Consider the following 16301-nt stretch of genomic DNA (forward strand, 5'->3'; position numbering starts at 1 on the left):
CCAGTCTTCCCCCGATAAAACTCCATGAACTGTTGTGCCAGTTGGGTGGGAAAGCTAAGTGCGTCTGAAGGATATTCGGGTGCTATTAGGTCATCTAAATTTTGCATGTTGAGTGGTCTTGCCAGGCCAGCCCTTTTGCGCCAGACTGGCACAGGCCACTCAGGGCGTTGCCACCCCCATCACTACATTCAGGTTACAAGGAGTATCAAAACGGTCCTGGCAGTTTGGCAGGAGTTCCTCTGACATTTCAATGGGGTCTCATTATGCAGGCCCACCTGACCCCCAAAAGTCACCCTGCAAGTGCACTCAGATGCATCTGGGAGCTTGGGGTTTATTTCAGAGGAAAATGGTGCACCCAGCGATGGCCGCAAGGGTGGGAGCATGCCAGCCTTTTCAAAGACCTAACCTTCCTAGAGTTTTTTTCTATCTTGGTAGCTCTCCACCTGTGGTGCCAACAGTTTGCCAACTGCAGGGTTGTCTTCTGGTTTGATAACCAGGCTGTGGTCCGGGTTATCAACTGTCAATCCTCTCATTCTGAGTGGGTGATACATTTAGTAAGAAAGTTTGTGGTGGCCCAGCACACCCCAGGTGTCGACAATGGGGTAGTGGATGCCCCCTCCTGCTTCCAGATGGAGAGATTTTGGCAGCTGGCACCAGGGGCATGCCCAGGCCCAGAGCCCTTTCTACAGGAGCATAATTGCAGAAGGAGTGTTACCCTCGGTCACACCTGCAACACAGCAAGCATATCAAGGGGCCATTAAGTCCTTCCTCATATCCACCGGTCTCAAGGAGAACAAGCTGGGCCTACGTTCAGTGAAACTTCCTTCCTGTGTTATCTTGCCACCTTTGCTTTCAAGGATGTGCAGCCAAGACCATGTGCCTGCACCTGGTGGCTGTATCCTTTTGCTGCAAGGCCTTGGCCTTGTAGATTCAACAGGGTCCTTTTTAGCCGAACAGGCTGTCAAAAGGTGGGCAAGATCCATGCCCTGTTCTCAGGACAGGCACTGCCCCATTTCACAGGACTTGCTCTTCCAGCTGGCAGGCACGCTGCCTCTGATATGTACATCACAATTCAAAACCTGTTTATTCAAAGTAGCCTTTAGCCTGGCCTTCTTTGGCGCCTTTCACAGTGATGAACTAGTCTTCACCTCGTGAATTTACACCAGCACCAGACCTTTATCAATAAATTGTGGGCCATTGTACTGATGCATCAAAACATGGTACCATGGCTAACTTGCTTGTCAGTCAGTTCTTTCAGATCCCACAAATATCATTTGGGTGGTCGGCCACAGCATCATGGTTTGGGCAGTCAGATAGGCAGCTTCCTCAGGCTGGGGCCAGGACCTAGGCCTCCATCATGGCTCTGTTGGTTTGGGAAAAGAGGCATGCACTGGCATGACCTTCTTCCCCTCCTTCGGGACAAGCTGGAAGCCTTCGGCCCCCTGGTGATTCAACTGGGGGAGAACGACATTGCAATGGTGCAGCATATTCAACTGCTTCAAATGATCTTGGCAGACTTGGACTCCATCCACTGGCTGTTTCCAGGAACCATGCTTTTCTGGTCACACTTATTGGAGCAGCGTGCCTGGAGGGGAGCTGAGGACCCATGTCAGGTGGACTGGGCCAGAACAAGGATTTGTCAGATGATAACCTGTTTTGTCCAGTACCTGGGATGCCACATCATAACATCTCCTTTAAGTTTGAGGCTTTGTTTAGGAAGGACAGCAAACATTAATCACAATGAGGGATAGACTTGTGGCTGCACAGCTTGAGGGCAGAGCTGTGTGACTGGCTGGGAGTTTAGGAACCATTTGGCGGGAGCAAGGAGCCAGTTTTTTTCCCCTCCCAGGCTCTCTGGTGGGTTGCGCATGGTGGTTGATCCCCTGGAAAGGGGAGGCTGGGGGAGCTCCCCTGTTATGAACCTCCTTAAGAGGTCAAGGTGGAGCAAGCCAAAGGTTGGAACGCCCAGCAGGGGCTAAGGTTGCTTGCGCCCCTAGCGGCAGTTGGAAAGGGTCACCAGACAGGGGCCCACTATCCACCTGGAATGCTCCACTCTAATCTTGCTACTGCAATCAATTCCTCCAACAGGTGGGCTTGAGGAATTTGGTTGACTCTGGGGGGCAGCACTCGGGCTGCCCAGAGGCTTGAATCACCCCTCCCATGCTGCACCATTTGCTTCCTTCTATTCTGTGTCAATAAAACCTCTGGCTATGCCCAAATTTTTACCCACAGAAAGTTGTTATGGGTTTATTTCGTCATGGTTTATGCTAAGGTATCCCAAGCAGGAGGGCCCACACCTTGGCCCGCAATGAGATCAACAGTGCCATCCTATGAACACTTTCTTGAGAGTAAGCCTCATTGACTAGACTTGAATAGGTTTCTGAGTAGACCTGTTTAGGATTGCTCTCTAAATCACAGCTCTATCGAGTCGTACAGCCCAATCCAGACAGGGCTGGCATGCTGGGATGGCTCCACTCCAGAACCATCCTGCTCACCCCATAGGGCTTTCCTGTGGTGTGGGAAGCCTAAAAACAAGACACAAGGAAAACTCACCTTAAAATACACCATATGAGAGAATAGAGATACGCCACAAAAAAATCATGGTGTATCTCTGCCAGCAGCTCTGCTGACAACAGGGTTCTGGAACCTGACTAAGATTGGCCCTGCGCCCCCCCCCCCCAGAACACCATCGGCCATACCAGTGCACCATTTTGTGCTGGTGAGCCTGGGTGACTGAGATAGTTCTAGGTCAGGAACCGTGGAGCCTCACAGCGCCTGGCCACCTGGGTGGATTGTCCCGCTGCTGGCGCATTTGCCCTTGCCCTGGCAGAATAGGCACTCATGCTGGTGCAGGGATCCACCCGCTCCAGAGTGGGATTCGACCCCACCCCTCTGGATTGGGCTGCCCATGACACAATTTAAACGGCTCTTTCCCCAGTCATCACATGCCTCATCTAACACAAAAGGACAACTCAACACAGGAATTTTCAAATGTCAGGCAAGTCTATGCTGAAGAAATTGTCATGATATATGTGCTTTTTCATGTCAGACAAATTATTTTAGGAAGCAGGAAAGAGGTAATTAGCACATTATCTATCTCATTTGGACTGAAATATTTAAACTCAGCTTGCAAACCTCAATATTTATTGTAAGCTTCCATTTATTCTTTTAAACATTATTGAACAAAATAGCTAGAAATGAATTTCATTCAAACCTCTCACAGCAACAATAATGTATAATTCTTTGTTTGAGGTACCTAAGTGCCACCAAATCACCAGTGACTTATGGTGATCCCAGCAAGGGGCTTTCATGACAAGTGAGAAGCAGAACTTATATCCAACTAGAAAACTTTCAGCTCCAGGCACACATCAGGATTGCTATGTACAGTTATAAGTATGGGTGGGGGATGAGGGAATTTGAGAAAAATATTGCAGACAATATAAATGTCTGTTAATTAATGAAAAGCAGTTAATCAACAAAGAAAATGGTTGGGTAGTCAGATAACAAAGACACGCCATGAGTTGGACAAATAGGCTCTTAAACAAGTAGACAAAAAAGAAGGCAAAATGCTGTGGACATACAAACTAAATGACAGATGTTATTTACAGAAATGGGAAACAGGCTAGTCTCTGTGTATATGGATTATTCTAACATGCTTTCTCTGGGAAAAGAAACATTCCAACCTTTCTTCAATATTAGCAGTTTTAGCTTGTAAAATCTCTGATCACTAGTTAGTTACAATGGAAGTGTAGAACATACTCACTGAGATTATGGTTATCCTTTTTTTGCCTCTCTTTGGCCATGGCTCGTGTATCTGTTTCTGACAAAAATTAAACACTATTGAAACATTCTTTGGTCAAAGTTCCAAATATTTTTTGCATTGTTACCATGAGCCCATTTAATTACATGGAAGTTTTCTAAAAGTGTTTTATTTCTGGATACTTTCAAATTGAGAAAGAATCATTGTGCCATGCCTTTTCAGTTTCCTATCATTGCTCTTTGCAGTCCTTTACTGCTGAGGATTTTGTTTGTTCTTGCTGCATTATGGCTGCATTCTGTAAATGATAGGATGTTTTGGAGGACATTAATTCATATAAGTCAGAAGTGACTTAACAGCATGTCACACAAACACACACACAGAGTCTTCTGCAGTTTAAAAAATTCTAATTTGTTGTACTTTACATTGGAGAGGAACATGTCTTAAATTAACTTAAAGTGAATTTGAGTTCCACATCCCGTTATGAAAAAGATAATCAAATTTTTGAAATAGTTGCATGAGAAGGGATAACCCCTCTTTGTTCCCTTACAATTATACTGATAAACTCTAAATGGCTGTTAGAATTATTTGTCTTAATTGAATGTAACTTTTAATGTTAATCCATTAATACGAATTTTTCTTGAATAGCTGTATTGTGACCCTTAAAGAGAGTAATTTGTAGCAACCAAGAACAAATTTAATGGATGATAATGTATTTATGCTATTGATCAGAAGCCAGAAATATGTATAAATCTGCTATGTATCATAAAATAATTAGGCCTTTTAGCAGTGCAATACTCAGAAAAAATCACTGCTCAGGAATTGCACCTCTAAAGAGTAGTGGTTAAGCATGTCTTATTATGGGAACGTTATTCCATAGCAAAGAGGATCATGAAGTTATCTCCCAACTTCATCTAGACAGAATGTACATGATAATGAGTGACACGAGATATGGTAGAGGTCTCAAGTCCAGACAACATCTAAATAATGATCTCTTTGAACATCATGCTGCCCAAAAGCTAATTATTCAAGGAAAGAGAGATGATTTCATGTCTATTTTGGCTTTTAATTAAGGGTATAAATAAACTAAAATCAAGTTGGATTTAAAAGGACCCATAGTGTGGATGAAAGCACCCATATAATTCCATCTATCAAGATTAGTCAGCCTTGGCCCAGTTAGAGGGTACTGCTAAGCAGAGTTACAACATTCAGAGGCAATTTTTTTGGAGTGGAGTAAGTAACATGTAACTGCTTAGGATGGCTCTGTTAACATCTGAATAGAAAACATACCTGACAATCTTTTATAAGTGAAAAATCTTTATTGATCAGAAAATCCCTTTAATGTGCTGTTTAAACAGTTTAAACATATTTGGGAGTCCTCTTGAACATAAGAACTCATCATCAGTGGCAGCAAAAAATAAAAAAGTGTAACAGAGCTGTGTCTCATAGTGGTCAAATAAAAGCACTTTATCACTATGTCAAGAGCAACCAAAGGAAAGCAAAGTACAAATTCACATCCTAACATTCATATCAGAACCCCTATGTTGACTCACATGAGATGCTGCTTCCTATTTATTTATTTATTTGTTTGTTGGTTTATTTATTTATTTCTTTGTTTGTTTATTTAAAATAATTACATACCACCCATGGGTAAGAAGCTGCTTCCCAGGGCAACAAACATAATTATTGAAATAATCTAAAATATATTTAATAATCATACTTAAAAACCTCTGCCCAATAACAAGAAGTAGGAAAAATCCTAAAAACTATGAGCAGGAGTCTGTGGTAAATCTCCATTGATGTGAGGGATTTCTATCATAAGAACATAAGAGCCTGCTGGATCAGACCAGAGTCCAGCACTCTGCTACTCACAGTGGCCCATCAGGTGCCTTTGGGAGCTCACATGCAGGATGTGAAAGCAATGGCCTTCTGCTGCTGCTGCTGCTGCTCCTCCCGAGCACCTAGTCTGATAAGGCATTTGCAATCTCAAATCAAGGAGGATCAAGATTGGTAGCCATAGATGGACTTATCCTCCATAAATCTGTCCAAGCCCCTTCTAAAGCTATCCAGGTTAGTGGCCATCACCACCTCCTGTGGAAGCATATTCCAAACACCAATCACACATTGCGTGAAAAAATGTTTCCTTTTATTAGTCCTCATTCTTTCCCCCAGTATTTTCAAGGGATGCCCCTGGTTCTAGTATTGTGAGAAAGAGAGAAAAATTTCTCTCTGTCAACATTTTCTACCCCATGCATAATTTTATAGACTTCAATCATATCCCCACTCAGACGTCTCCTCTCCAAACTAGAGTCCCAAACGCTGCAGCCTCCCCTCATAAGAAAAATGCTCCAATCCCTCAATCAACCTCGCTGCCCTTCTGTGCACTTTTTCCATCTTTTCGATATCCTTTTTGAGATGTGGCAACCAGAACTGAACACAGTACTCCAAGTGCGGTTGCACCACTGCATTCTATAAGGGCATGACAATCTTTGCAGTTTTATTATCAATTCCTTTCCTAATTATCCCCAGCATAGAGTTTGCCTTTTCAATGGAATCGGGCTTTCTCATCTCCTCACCCTAGCTGCATTCCAAGATGAACCACAAAATGTTGCTCCTGGGCAACAGGAATCTCTAAAGAGAGCGCAAGAGGAGAGCTAGAGGTGGGGATCATTTCTGCACTGGAATAGAGGAGCTGGAAAAAACTTTCCCCTATCTGAAACTTTCTATGGGATCTAACCTGATGAAATCAATTATACACAATGCAAAATATTTTAAAAACAATCAGCCATATTCATTAACAAAATGAAAACTAAAAAACAAGATTTATGAAAACAGAACAGGGTTTTAGACTGGGCAGTTTAGTACAAAGGGGGAATATATGCTGATATACTGATGCTATTTAGTATTATAAAGTTTAAATAGGAAGATATTGTAAAATGTGGCAGATATGATTTGACAAGCAGTTATTGCATTTCAGGGTTACTGTTTTCTGCACTGAACTTGTGAATTCAAATTACTTGAACTAGTATTGGAACATAGATCTGCTTTTGCTTTAAATATACTACAAACATTTCCATTGTAATGTTCTTGAAAACAAGTACAATGACACTCAGAATGATTACACTATGCCATCATCTATTACCTGTGATTTCCCTTTTCACAGGCAAATTAGATGGACAGGAAGTATTGGTGAGACCCATATTTGCAGCTGGCATTCCTTGGTCATTGTTGTATATATCCAGAATGCTACCTGAGAGCTGCAAGAACAGGAAAATATAAAGAGAGATGAGGAGAAGAGAAAGACAAAAATTAAGAGGGTGAGGATATCAAAATTAATTCGTGATTGGTAAGGTGACAAGCATATGTAGGCACTTAAGAGCAAAATTCCTGTTCAGATGCGTATTCATGACTTAATTACAGTAGGAGCAGCAAATATGCATCTAAAGACAGACTTTGCCCTTATCTTGTATAAAATAAAATTAACTGTTATGGGTCAAAGATTGCCATTGTTCTGTATGCAGAAATTCGAATGAGGCTGATGTGAGTTTTATATGCAGAAGAATGCTTGGTTATGGCCCCTGATGTCTGATTTTGAATTAATGCCATAGCATATTTTCCAATAATAGGATTACTACAACTACACTTCAAACATGACTCAAGTTGAAAAGGAAAATAATCTTAATAGTCTTACCTGAGACCCAAGTGAATTTCCAACTGCCTCGCTGAACTCAAAATTCATTTCTCAAATTGTTTATGCTTCATAGAACATTTAAAGAAGCAGTGGTTCCAAATATGTTATAATGGGACTAGCAAAAGCATTGCAGCATGGACACTATGCTATGGGCAATTGCATAACAAGGATATCAAGAGATATCTGCTGTATATGCCTGGATGCTACAACAAATAGGGTTGGATCCAATGGAAATTTTGGCTGATTGGGAGGGTGGAGATTTTCATCAATTGCCTCCTCCTGCTACAAACCTCCACTTGCTCTCTCCTGCTGTTCTTGAAGGTCCCTTGTCTTCTAGAAGGTGCATTTCCAGGACATTTCAGGCTGTGAAGGGTTAGGAAAGTCCTGATTTACTGACAGAAATCCTTCCAGCAGTGAAGATTTCTATCATTGGTATCCAACCCATAGTATTGTTATTTATTGCTTTTTATTGCATCATATGAAATCTTTACAAAACATTAAGATTATTTAACATTAATATGAGCAGCAGTGGCGTAGTGGTTAAGAGTTGAGTGGGGAGCACTGTAATTTGAAGAACCGGGTTTGATTCCCCCCTTTGCCACTTGAGTTATGGAGGCTTATCTGGGGAACTAGATTAACCTGTGCACTCCAATTCATGCCAGCTGGGTGACCTTGGGCAAGTCACAGTTCTCAAGGGCTGTCTCAGCCGCACCCACCTCACAGGGTGTTTGTTTTGGGGGGGTGGAGGGAAAGAAGATTGTAAGCCCCTATGAGGGGATATAAATCCAAACTCTTCTTCTTTCCTCTTAAAACTGGCATCATAGGAATCTTGGTTCACATAGAAAGAAAGTGTAAAAATCATAACAGTCTGTTATTTGTCTGCTACAAATGTTACCATGTTATTCAATATGGTTACATCTGTGTGCTCTTCTTCAACCTTGTATGAGCTGAGCACAAGCACCAGATCTAGAGATCTCACAACTGTATCAGAAAATATTGCTCATTACAATAGAAAAACATGCCTGCATATCCCTTCTTCCTGAGAATGTAGGGCAGTGGACTATAAGTTAATATTTCTCTGCTTGACGCTATTGTTACTCCGTCCTCTGTTCATTAACTTTCTCAGTGTACACCAATGCATGAAACATGAAACTCTGAAGCTTATCGGTTGACTTTGGGTCAGTCTCTACTTCTCATCTTACTTATTCCACCAAATGGATGTGCAGATAATGTAAATGAAAAACAAATATTTTTACAGATTTTTTAAAAATTGCAGAACTATACTACAAAAGTGAACATTAAAAAACATCAAAATTCACCAAAATAAACAGAAATAACAAATCACAAATCAATACCAAATTAATAACCATAACTGTCGCTTAAATGTTCCATCAAAGAGGGAAAAATGTAAATGGGGAAATGAGTGTTATAATCCCCTAAACTAACCTATAATAAGTGCAAAGACAACACTATCCTCAAGAACAAGATATGGATATAAACTCCTATACTACCAGTTTATAAATTGCTGACAGACACCATCAACACTATAGTTTAAAATAGAATATGAATGCCATTCAGAATCCCTATATACCTTTATTTTAAGTCAGTTTCAGAAATTTTACTTATATCTTTTATGTCTTTATGGAGATAGACTGTTGAGAATCCAGCTCTATAGTACTCAGGAACAAACTATATTTCATATGAAAGATTTGAAAGCTATGCACATTTCTACCAGAAGCACCACTATTTAACACCTGAATAGTAAGCCAAAATGTATTTTTGTGCTCATAATTTTTTTTTTTACAAAAAACTTGTTCTGTCTCCTTTCCTCTCATTCTTTAACTAGATGATGGCAGTTGAATTCACATGTACACTGGAAACCGCTCTGGCTTGATATTCAAATAAAATGAAAATAGATACTGAACCATAAAAGCTATATAAAATTTATGATCTTCCCAGTTATTTAGAATCTGAAATCAATAACGAATTAATATATCAGGTTTTCATACAAGCCAACCTTATTGGTTTACTGGGGTAATTATAGTTATGAATGCAAACACTTTTATATACTAGTACAAAGACACACACACATATTAAAAAGTCACTAGTTTAATCTTATGCACTGAATCTTTGAGGGCAGGTTTGATTTCAGAACTGCAGATTCATCCTGAACCAGAGGCTGTTTCTGCATGGGTCGAACTCACCAATTTTGGCCCAGTAAAACACTGGGTCAATGATAAAAGGTGGCAGGAGGTGAGAGGCATCCGGGAGAGGCACAGCCTGTGCGAAGGCTGCGCTGCTGTCTACACACTCAGCGGGGCTGTTCATGCGAACAGCCCCCGGGGATGCATCAGCATGAACTATGCCAATGCACCCCCACTCAGCTGGTCATGCAGAAATGGCCATGGTCTGAACACTGCCTACTCAAACCCAAGGTCAATGTACCATCAACCTATCACTGAAGAAGGGTCCGGTTAAAACGGTTTGTCCATGGAGGATCTTGAATCCTACTAGATTGTAAAATGTTCTATGGGAGTTTAAGATTTCAAATATGTTCTCTGTTGATGTTTTAGTAGAAAAAAAATGAAATTTGAAGTTCCTTGAAGCTATTGATAAGGTTAACCCTCAGGGTCCTTTTCCTCTCTTGGGACAAAACTCAGCCCCCTGGTTTACTGCTGAGCTGGATAATCTAAAAGGACTTGGAGATATCTAGAAAAGTGCAGGTAGAGAACTTGTATTGAGTCTGAAAGTTCATATTATAGAACTACTGGAAGATTTAGGAAGTGGTGGTGACAGCAGTTTAGATATTACATCTTTGCTACTATTGTATCAGCTAGAATACATCCATTCTAATTGTTTAAGGTAACGTGGTATCTTGCTCCTAAAACTGAGCTGTTCTATATCAGGACAATTAGCTGTAACTCTTTTGCAAAGTTTTTGCTGGTAAAATATCAAGAATACACTGTGATCCAACTAACTGCAATATAGGCCCACTGGAAGACTGCCTAACATACCACCTATTTTGGGACAACTTTGACGTAGTTTCCAAAATAGATGTTTACAAACTCCTAGGATTGGTGAAAGCTACTACTAGTGCCCTGAACTTTTGCCCAGGTCTTCTTAGATAACTCATCTGCCCCAGACACCAGGCCAGGCCAGGCCAGGCCAGGGAGGAGCCTTTTGGCTGGTGTAAGTGTGGGGTTACCCATTGAGGGTTCTTGGAGGTGGGGAGGTTTTTTCATTCCCCATGCTGCTGGGAAGCCTCTTTGGGGGTGCCAGGTAGGGCCACTTACGGTCAGGTACCCAGCACATGGATGGAGCTGCCCATCATACAAAGGTGGGTAGAAGTGGAAAGGAGAGTTGCAAATCTATTATAGTGTGTGGTAAAGTAGGTGTTCAACCCTATCAGCTGGGTTGCAACAGCTTCTGTTACCCTAAGTAGGCATCTCTACTTTGGTTAAGGAGATTACTTGGAGGCAGAGAATGAGAGGGGTAATTGGGATCTATAACCTGTGTATACTGGAATAGACTTGAGCGAAAACCCTTAAATGAGCAGGTAGTTGTATAATTATAATTGGTTGAATTAAAAACAAGACTTATATTTTAAACAATGAGTGCTGGGTCAGCCAGGGGTGCTGACCGGCCACAAAACGGATGTGCTCCTCTTGCTTGCCCAGCTTCTGCCTCAATAAAAGGGCTGCGGCCCAATTTAACTCCAAGACGTGTCCTGGGGATATTCACCAGAAGGAACCTCTGCACATCTGGGCGCAAACAGAATTTAAACCCAATCATGTTAATATAACTGTATTTAGGATTGCACAGTTAGAACTGAAAAGTTTCATGAAAAGAATTCAACAGTCCAGCAGTGCTCATTCTCCTATCACTTTGGAAGGAGCATACACACCACCACAAGCCAAGCAAAAACAAACAATATGTAATTTGGCCCTATATTTAAAACTTCTTAAAGGCTGATCAGAGTTCATAAATTGAGCCTGGAACCTTCCATCCAATCAAAACCAGCATGAAGAGAATTTTGCACATGATAGATCCAACTGTCAGTTACTCATTTAAGGGTTGGAAACATTTTTGTACACATACACATGCAGATATATTTAGATAGATGGTACCTTTCAGTTCAGTACATTTGGATGTCTTTCTTTTTCCAGTGACTACTGATCAATGTGAATCTCTCTCTCTCTTCCCACTCTGCCCCTCCCTTGCACCCTGTTGTAAATCATTTCACTCAGTGCCACATGAAATGATTAACATGGCCAATGGTTAACTAGCTGCACAAAGAAAATACAACTAAATTTCAAACTGAAGCCCTGAGAAAAGTTATGAAAAGCCACATACAATTAACCAAGTTTGATGAGTTGTTTTAATAGCTCCTCCACATCCTATCTCCAAAGCCAGAGCAAGCACTGCCCACTAGCAGAACTAGGGGGTAGAACAGGGTATACATACATACATACATACATACATACATACATACATACATACATACATACATACATACATACATAAATAAATAAATAAATAAATAAATGATAAACAAACAAACAAACAAACAAATAAATTTATCATCTAGTTTGATTACTTTTTAGTTGCTTTCATGGCAGGACATAGAGTAAGCTTTTCCAGCAATGATCTATCTGAGCCTCCCACTTTTTAAAGTAAGAATAATTATTTTTAAAAAACAGGTCCGTGAAGGGCTTTGCAAACATGTCATTTGAGAAGGTTCTTCGTTTCTAAGTCATTCATTATTAAACCTTTTAAAGGATACCATCCAAAGTTCTGAAATATGATCATCTGAGAAAGAAAAAGTAGTAACTTGCACAGATATAGCAGAATACAATAGAAAGTTAGGAGTACACACTTAATTTGTGGGGTACTTTGAGAGAAATGCATTCTTCTCTCTTAAAAGCTTCAGAAATCTCTCCCAAACTCCTTTCTCCTCTTCTCTATACACTGCGTTTAACGTACAGTGTGAATTGGTTAGTCCCAACACATTTCTATTGATAAGTGACTGGCAGCTCTAGAGAAAATTCTGAATGCTTCAGCGAGGAATGCTTTTCTTCATGGCTTTCACCTACCTTTCAAAGGCAGAAAGCTCAACAGGAAGGAAGTGAACAGCCTTCCCTCAGTCCCTGCTAAATTACCATAGAATTCACTTCAGTGAATATGTATTCACTAGTTTCTTCAGATGGTTTATATGGAAAAGCTAGGAAGTAGCTCAACCCACTATATACTAAAACACAGCTTTTCCTGGCATCTGTAATGTTTAATAAAACCCTCAGACAAAAAAGGCCATTACTTTCCAGATGTTCAGAAGATGATTCACCAATGGCACAATCTTAAGAACACTTTCTGGGAGTATGCCCTATTGAATAGACTGGAATACGATTCTGAAGAGACCTGCTTAGGTTTGCCCTTTTAATCACCGTATAAATCCAAGCTTAATGCTCTCCATTGCAAATGTATGCCTGAGTTTGGTGAAAACTAACAGTACATTAAAAGTGCAATCCTGAACACAGTTAATGTTGTTGTTTTGCTGTCAGCTAACATGACAACCCTGTAGGGTTTTCAAGGCAAGAAAGGAGCAGAATTGGTTTGCTATTGCCAGCCTCTGCATGATGACCCTAGTATTCCTTTGTTATCTTCCATCCAAATACTGACTAGGGCTGACCCTGCTTAGTTTCCAAGATCTCACAAGATCAGGCTAGCCTGGGCTATCTAGGTCAGGACTAAATATAGTTATACTGTTTCTATACAGCTAGAAGAATATAAATACAGTTACATAGATGCATGCAGAACGTTAGGAGTAAAAACTACCAGACCACAGCTGGAAAACCTACAACAGACAGCTGATTTTGGCTGTGAAGCCTTTGACAATACTTAATGTTTCATTTGCTAAGAGATATATAGGACAGTGGACATTGAATTATCTATGCACGTCCCTCTGCTTTGGTGTGATTTTGTTTTTTCTTTGGATTTCTGAGCAGGCAGGACTTCAGCATGGGAGAAGCAGGAAGGAACATGCGCCTTATGCAGCACTCCAATTATCAATCTATTCTGCTCCTAATTAAAAGGGATATGATTTTCTGAGGCAAGATTGGCCTGAAATCCTTGGCTCTTTAGCTAGAGTTACATTCTACCTGTATTTTGATATGGATAGCTATATTTTCCACCAAAGTATTTTCTATCAGTTTTTTTTTTCAGAAATGCAACGCTGAACCTCTCATCAAGTCTTCCTTGGACCTTGTCTATTCTAGCATAAAATGTGCCTCACAGAGGTATTTGCCAAGATGCTGTCATGTGCAGCCCATTTCAGTGACCTAAGATAAGCAAGCAGGGCTGTTAATATTTCGTCTGGTCCCTTCCTTAGTGTTGTGATGATACCGGACTCTGACAAGAAATTTCTCATAGAGTCTTCATTAAATAACATTTATAAATGTGAATATTTTGCATGCAACTGACAATCTGCATGTTACAATTGTATTGACTAATAGATTTGCTGCTTCTTCTGTGAGCTACCTTGAAAGCATGGTTTGGGATGAAAGGCAAGATATTAGTTTTGCTAACAAAAATCATACATGTTAATTGAAATTGAAAAATACATCAGGGAAATTCTGCATTCTATTATTTTTATATTTCACAGCATTCTCCATCAAATGGAAATTGTTGGTGAAATACATTCATGGGAGTTTAGACTTGCTAATGTTTGTGTTTAAATTTAACAAATAAAATGAATTTCTGCCCATTTTGATTGTAAGTCATTATTTTGGCATGGCCTATAACAGATAGATGTGCAGTCCTAGCATAGGATTACACTCATACAAAACCATCCTAAGTAGAGTTACCCTTACAATTCCACTGAGATCAGTGAGCTTAGAATAGTGAAATTCTGCTTAGGATGGAAATGCTAGATTCTCAGATACAAGCATACTGCTACTCATTATCCATTAAAATAAAGTAAATGTTGGGCTCTGTATACAGACAAGAGTACAGCTTGGCTTCCCTGAGCTTTTCAAATAAAATAAACATTGGATGACAAGAACAGAAAATAGTAAAACAAAACATGATAAAATGGGCACAAGATCATGAGGATATGATAACATTAGAAAACTGGACTAAATGTTGGACAAGTGTGTATAAATATACCCCAAACACGGCCCTATGGGAAAAGTCTTAAAATATGTTATAGAAGCTACATAACTCCAACCATGTTGTCAAAAATAAACAAAAATAATTTATCTTTGTGTTGGAAGTATAGACAGGAAGAGGAAACATTTTACCATTTATGGTGAAAGTGTAAAATAGTAAATAGATATTGGAGAATGATTCACTTGCAAGTTATAAAAATTGTAGGAATACAATTCCCATTACAATCCATTGTTTATCTCTTAGGTTCAGTGTTTTCTTCAGGTAATGAAATACAGCAACATTCACATATATTATTTCACTTGATAGCACTGGCAAGAATAATCCTAGCAAAACTATGGAAAACAGAGAAAATACCAACACAAGAAGACTGGATAGAAAAAACTTTACAAATTGGATGAAATGGCACATCAGATAAGAAACCTATCCCAAAAGACATATAAACAAAATTGGGAACTTTGGATAAGGAACACCGGGGTAAATAAGGATATCAAATTTATCTCTGTGGAATATTTATGAAACACTATTAAAAAGTGGACCTCAAAGTTTAAAAGACAACAAAAAGTAATATAATCTAGTGTTGAGAAAATGCAAGGTAAAACGGTTAAGGGAGAAGAAATACAGTTTGTTTATTGTTTGAGTAAATTTGAGTTATGAAATATGATATAGCTAAAAGGGTAGTTCATTATTAAAAGAAATTGTATTAATTGGATAATATTTTTCTCTTTTCAAAAATGACTTCACAATGTTACTTTGCATGATTTATGAATATAAAGCCCCCAATGAGGCTGCTATATTCCATCTTGGCAGGGACATGACTTCCATCTTGGGCTTGGCCCTTCCCCTCCTGGCTTTTAGATTGGGCGCCTGATTTTATTTCCTTGTTTTCTTTAATTCTGATGTATCTGTTGCTGCTGAAAGATTTGTTGCTGCTATAATTGTTTCATTTTATCAGGTTAACTTATATTTATGTTTTTATGTAACTGTTATTGAGTATAATTATGACTGTGAGCCGCCTCGAGCCCTTCGGGGGTGAGGCAGCCTATAAAATCCAATAAATAAATAAATACATAAATACATAAATATTGGAATGAAATTAATTTATTATTTGAATAATTGAATGAACTTTAATTATTTATTGTGCTTTAAGCATGTATCTAATTTTTATGTTGTTTCATATGATCGTCTCACTATTTTATTTAAAATTACAATAAAGTTAAAACATTTTTAAAAAATCAATATATTTAATGCTGCAAACACAATATGTTGTAATAGGAAGGCAATACATTCACAATTTCAGGGTGATAATTCTAGATTAATGCTATATTAATGTAGACAACTTTGTAGCAATATTGCTTTAATTGCTCCCAGTACCAAAGCAAAGTGCTCTTACAAAGCAAGTATTTTTGTACAGAGATGGAGGTAGAAACAATTTTTACCATTTTACACACCAGATTTACAGCCCTCAGCTGAATTATCTATTTCAGTTAGAATAGCACAAGTTAATAATTACTTACAGTTCTTTGCATGAGTAGTGATGTTTCAGAGCAACCCATTCCTTCATCATTAAAACTTGATTCCATGTTAATTATGTCATCAATAACGTCATCCATCTAATAAAACAATAGTTCCATTCAGGTCAATACGTTTATTGGCAAAACATATAAACATACCAAAAGAAAGAACAAAAAT

The 16301-nt window shown here is 39.3% G+C and overlaps 1 protein-coding gene across 2 annotated transcripts in view; it reads right to left on the reverse strand.

Annotated features, from left to right (window-relative positions):
• TFEC (transcription factor EC) overlaps positions 1–16301 on the reverse strand; it is a 94275-nt gene that overhangs the window by 15780 nt on the left and 62194 nt on the right. The window contains exons 3-5 of one of the 2 annotated variants that reach the window (XM_048500763.1): positions 16127–16222; positions 6900–7014; positions 3764–3814 (exon numbers count right to left, since the gene is read on the reverse strand). In XM_048500763.1, the coding sequence (XP_048356720.1) occupies positions 3764–3814; positions 6900–7014; positions 16127–16222 (262 nt within the window). Of the gene's footprint in view, positions 1–3763; positions 3821–6899; positions 7015–16126; positions 16223–16301 lie in introns of both variants that reach the window. The other variant, XM_048500762.1, reaches the window with a different exon arrangement.

Source organism: Sphaerodactylus townsendi, linkage group LG06, assembly GCF_021028975.2.
Source record: "Sphaerodactylus townsendi isolate TG3544 linkage group LG06, MPM_Stown_v2.3, whole genome shotgun sequence".
NCBI lineage: Eukaryota > Metazoa > Chordata > Lepidosauria > Squamata > Sphaerodactylidae > Sphaerodactylus > Sphaerodactylus townsendi.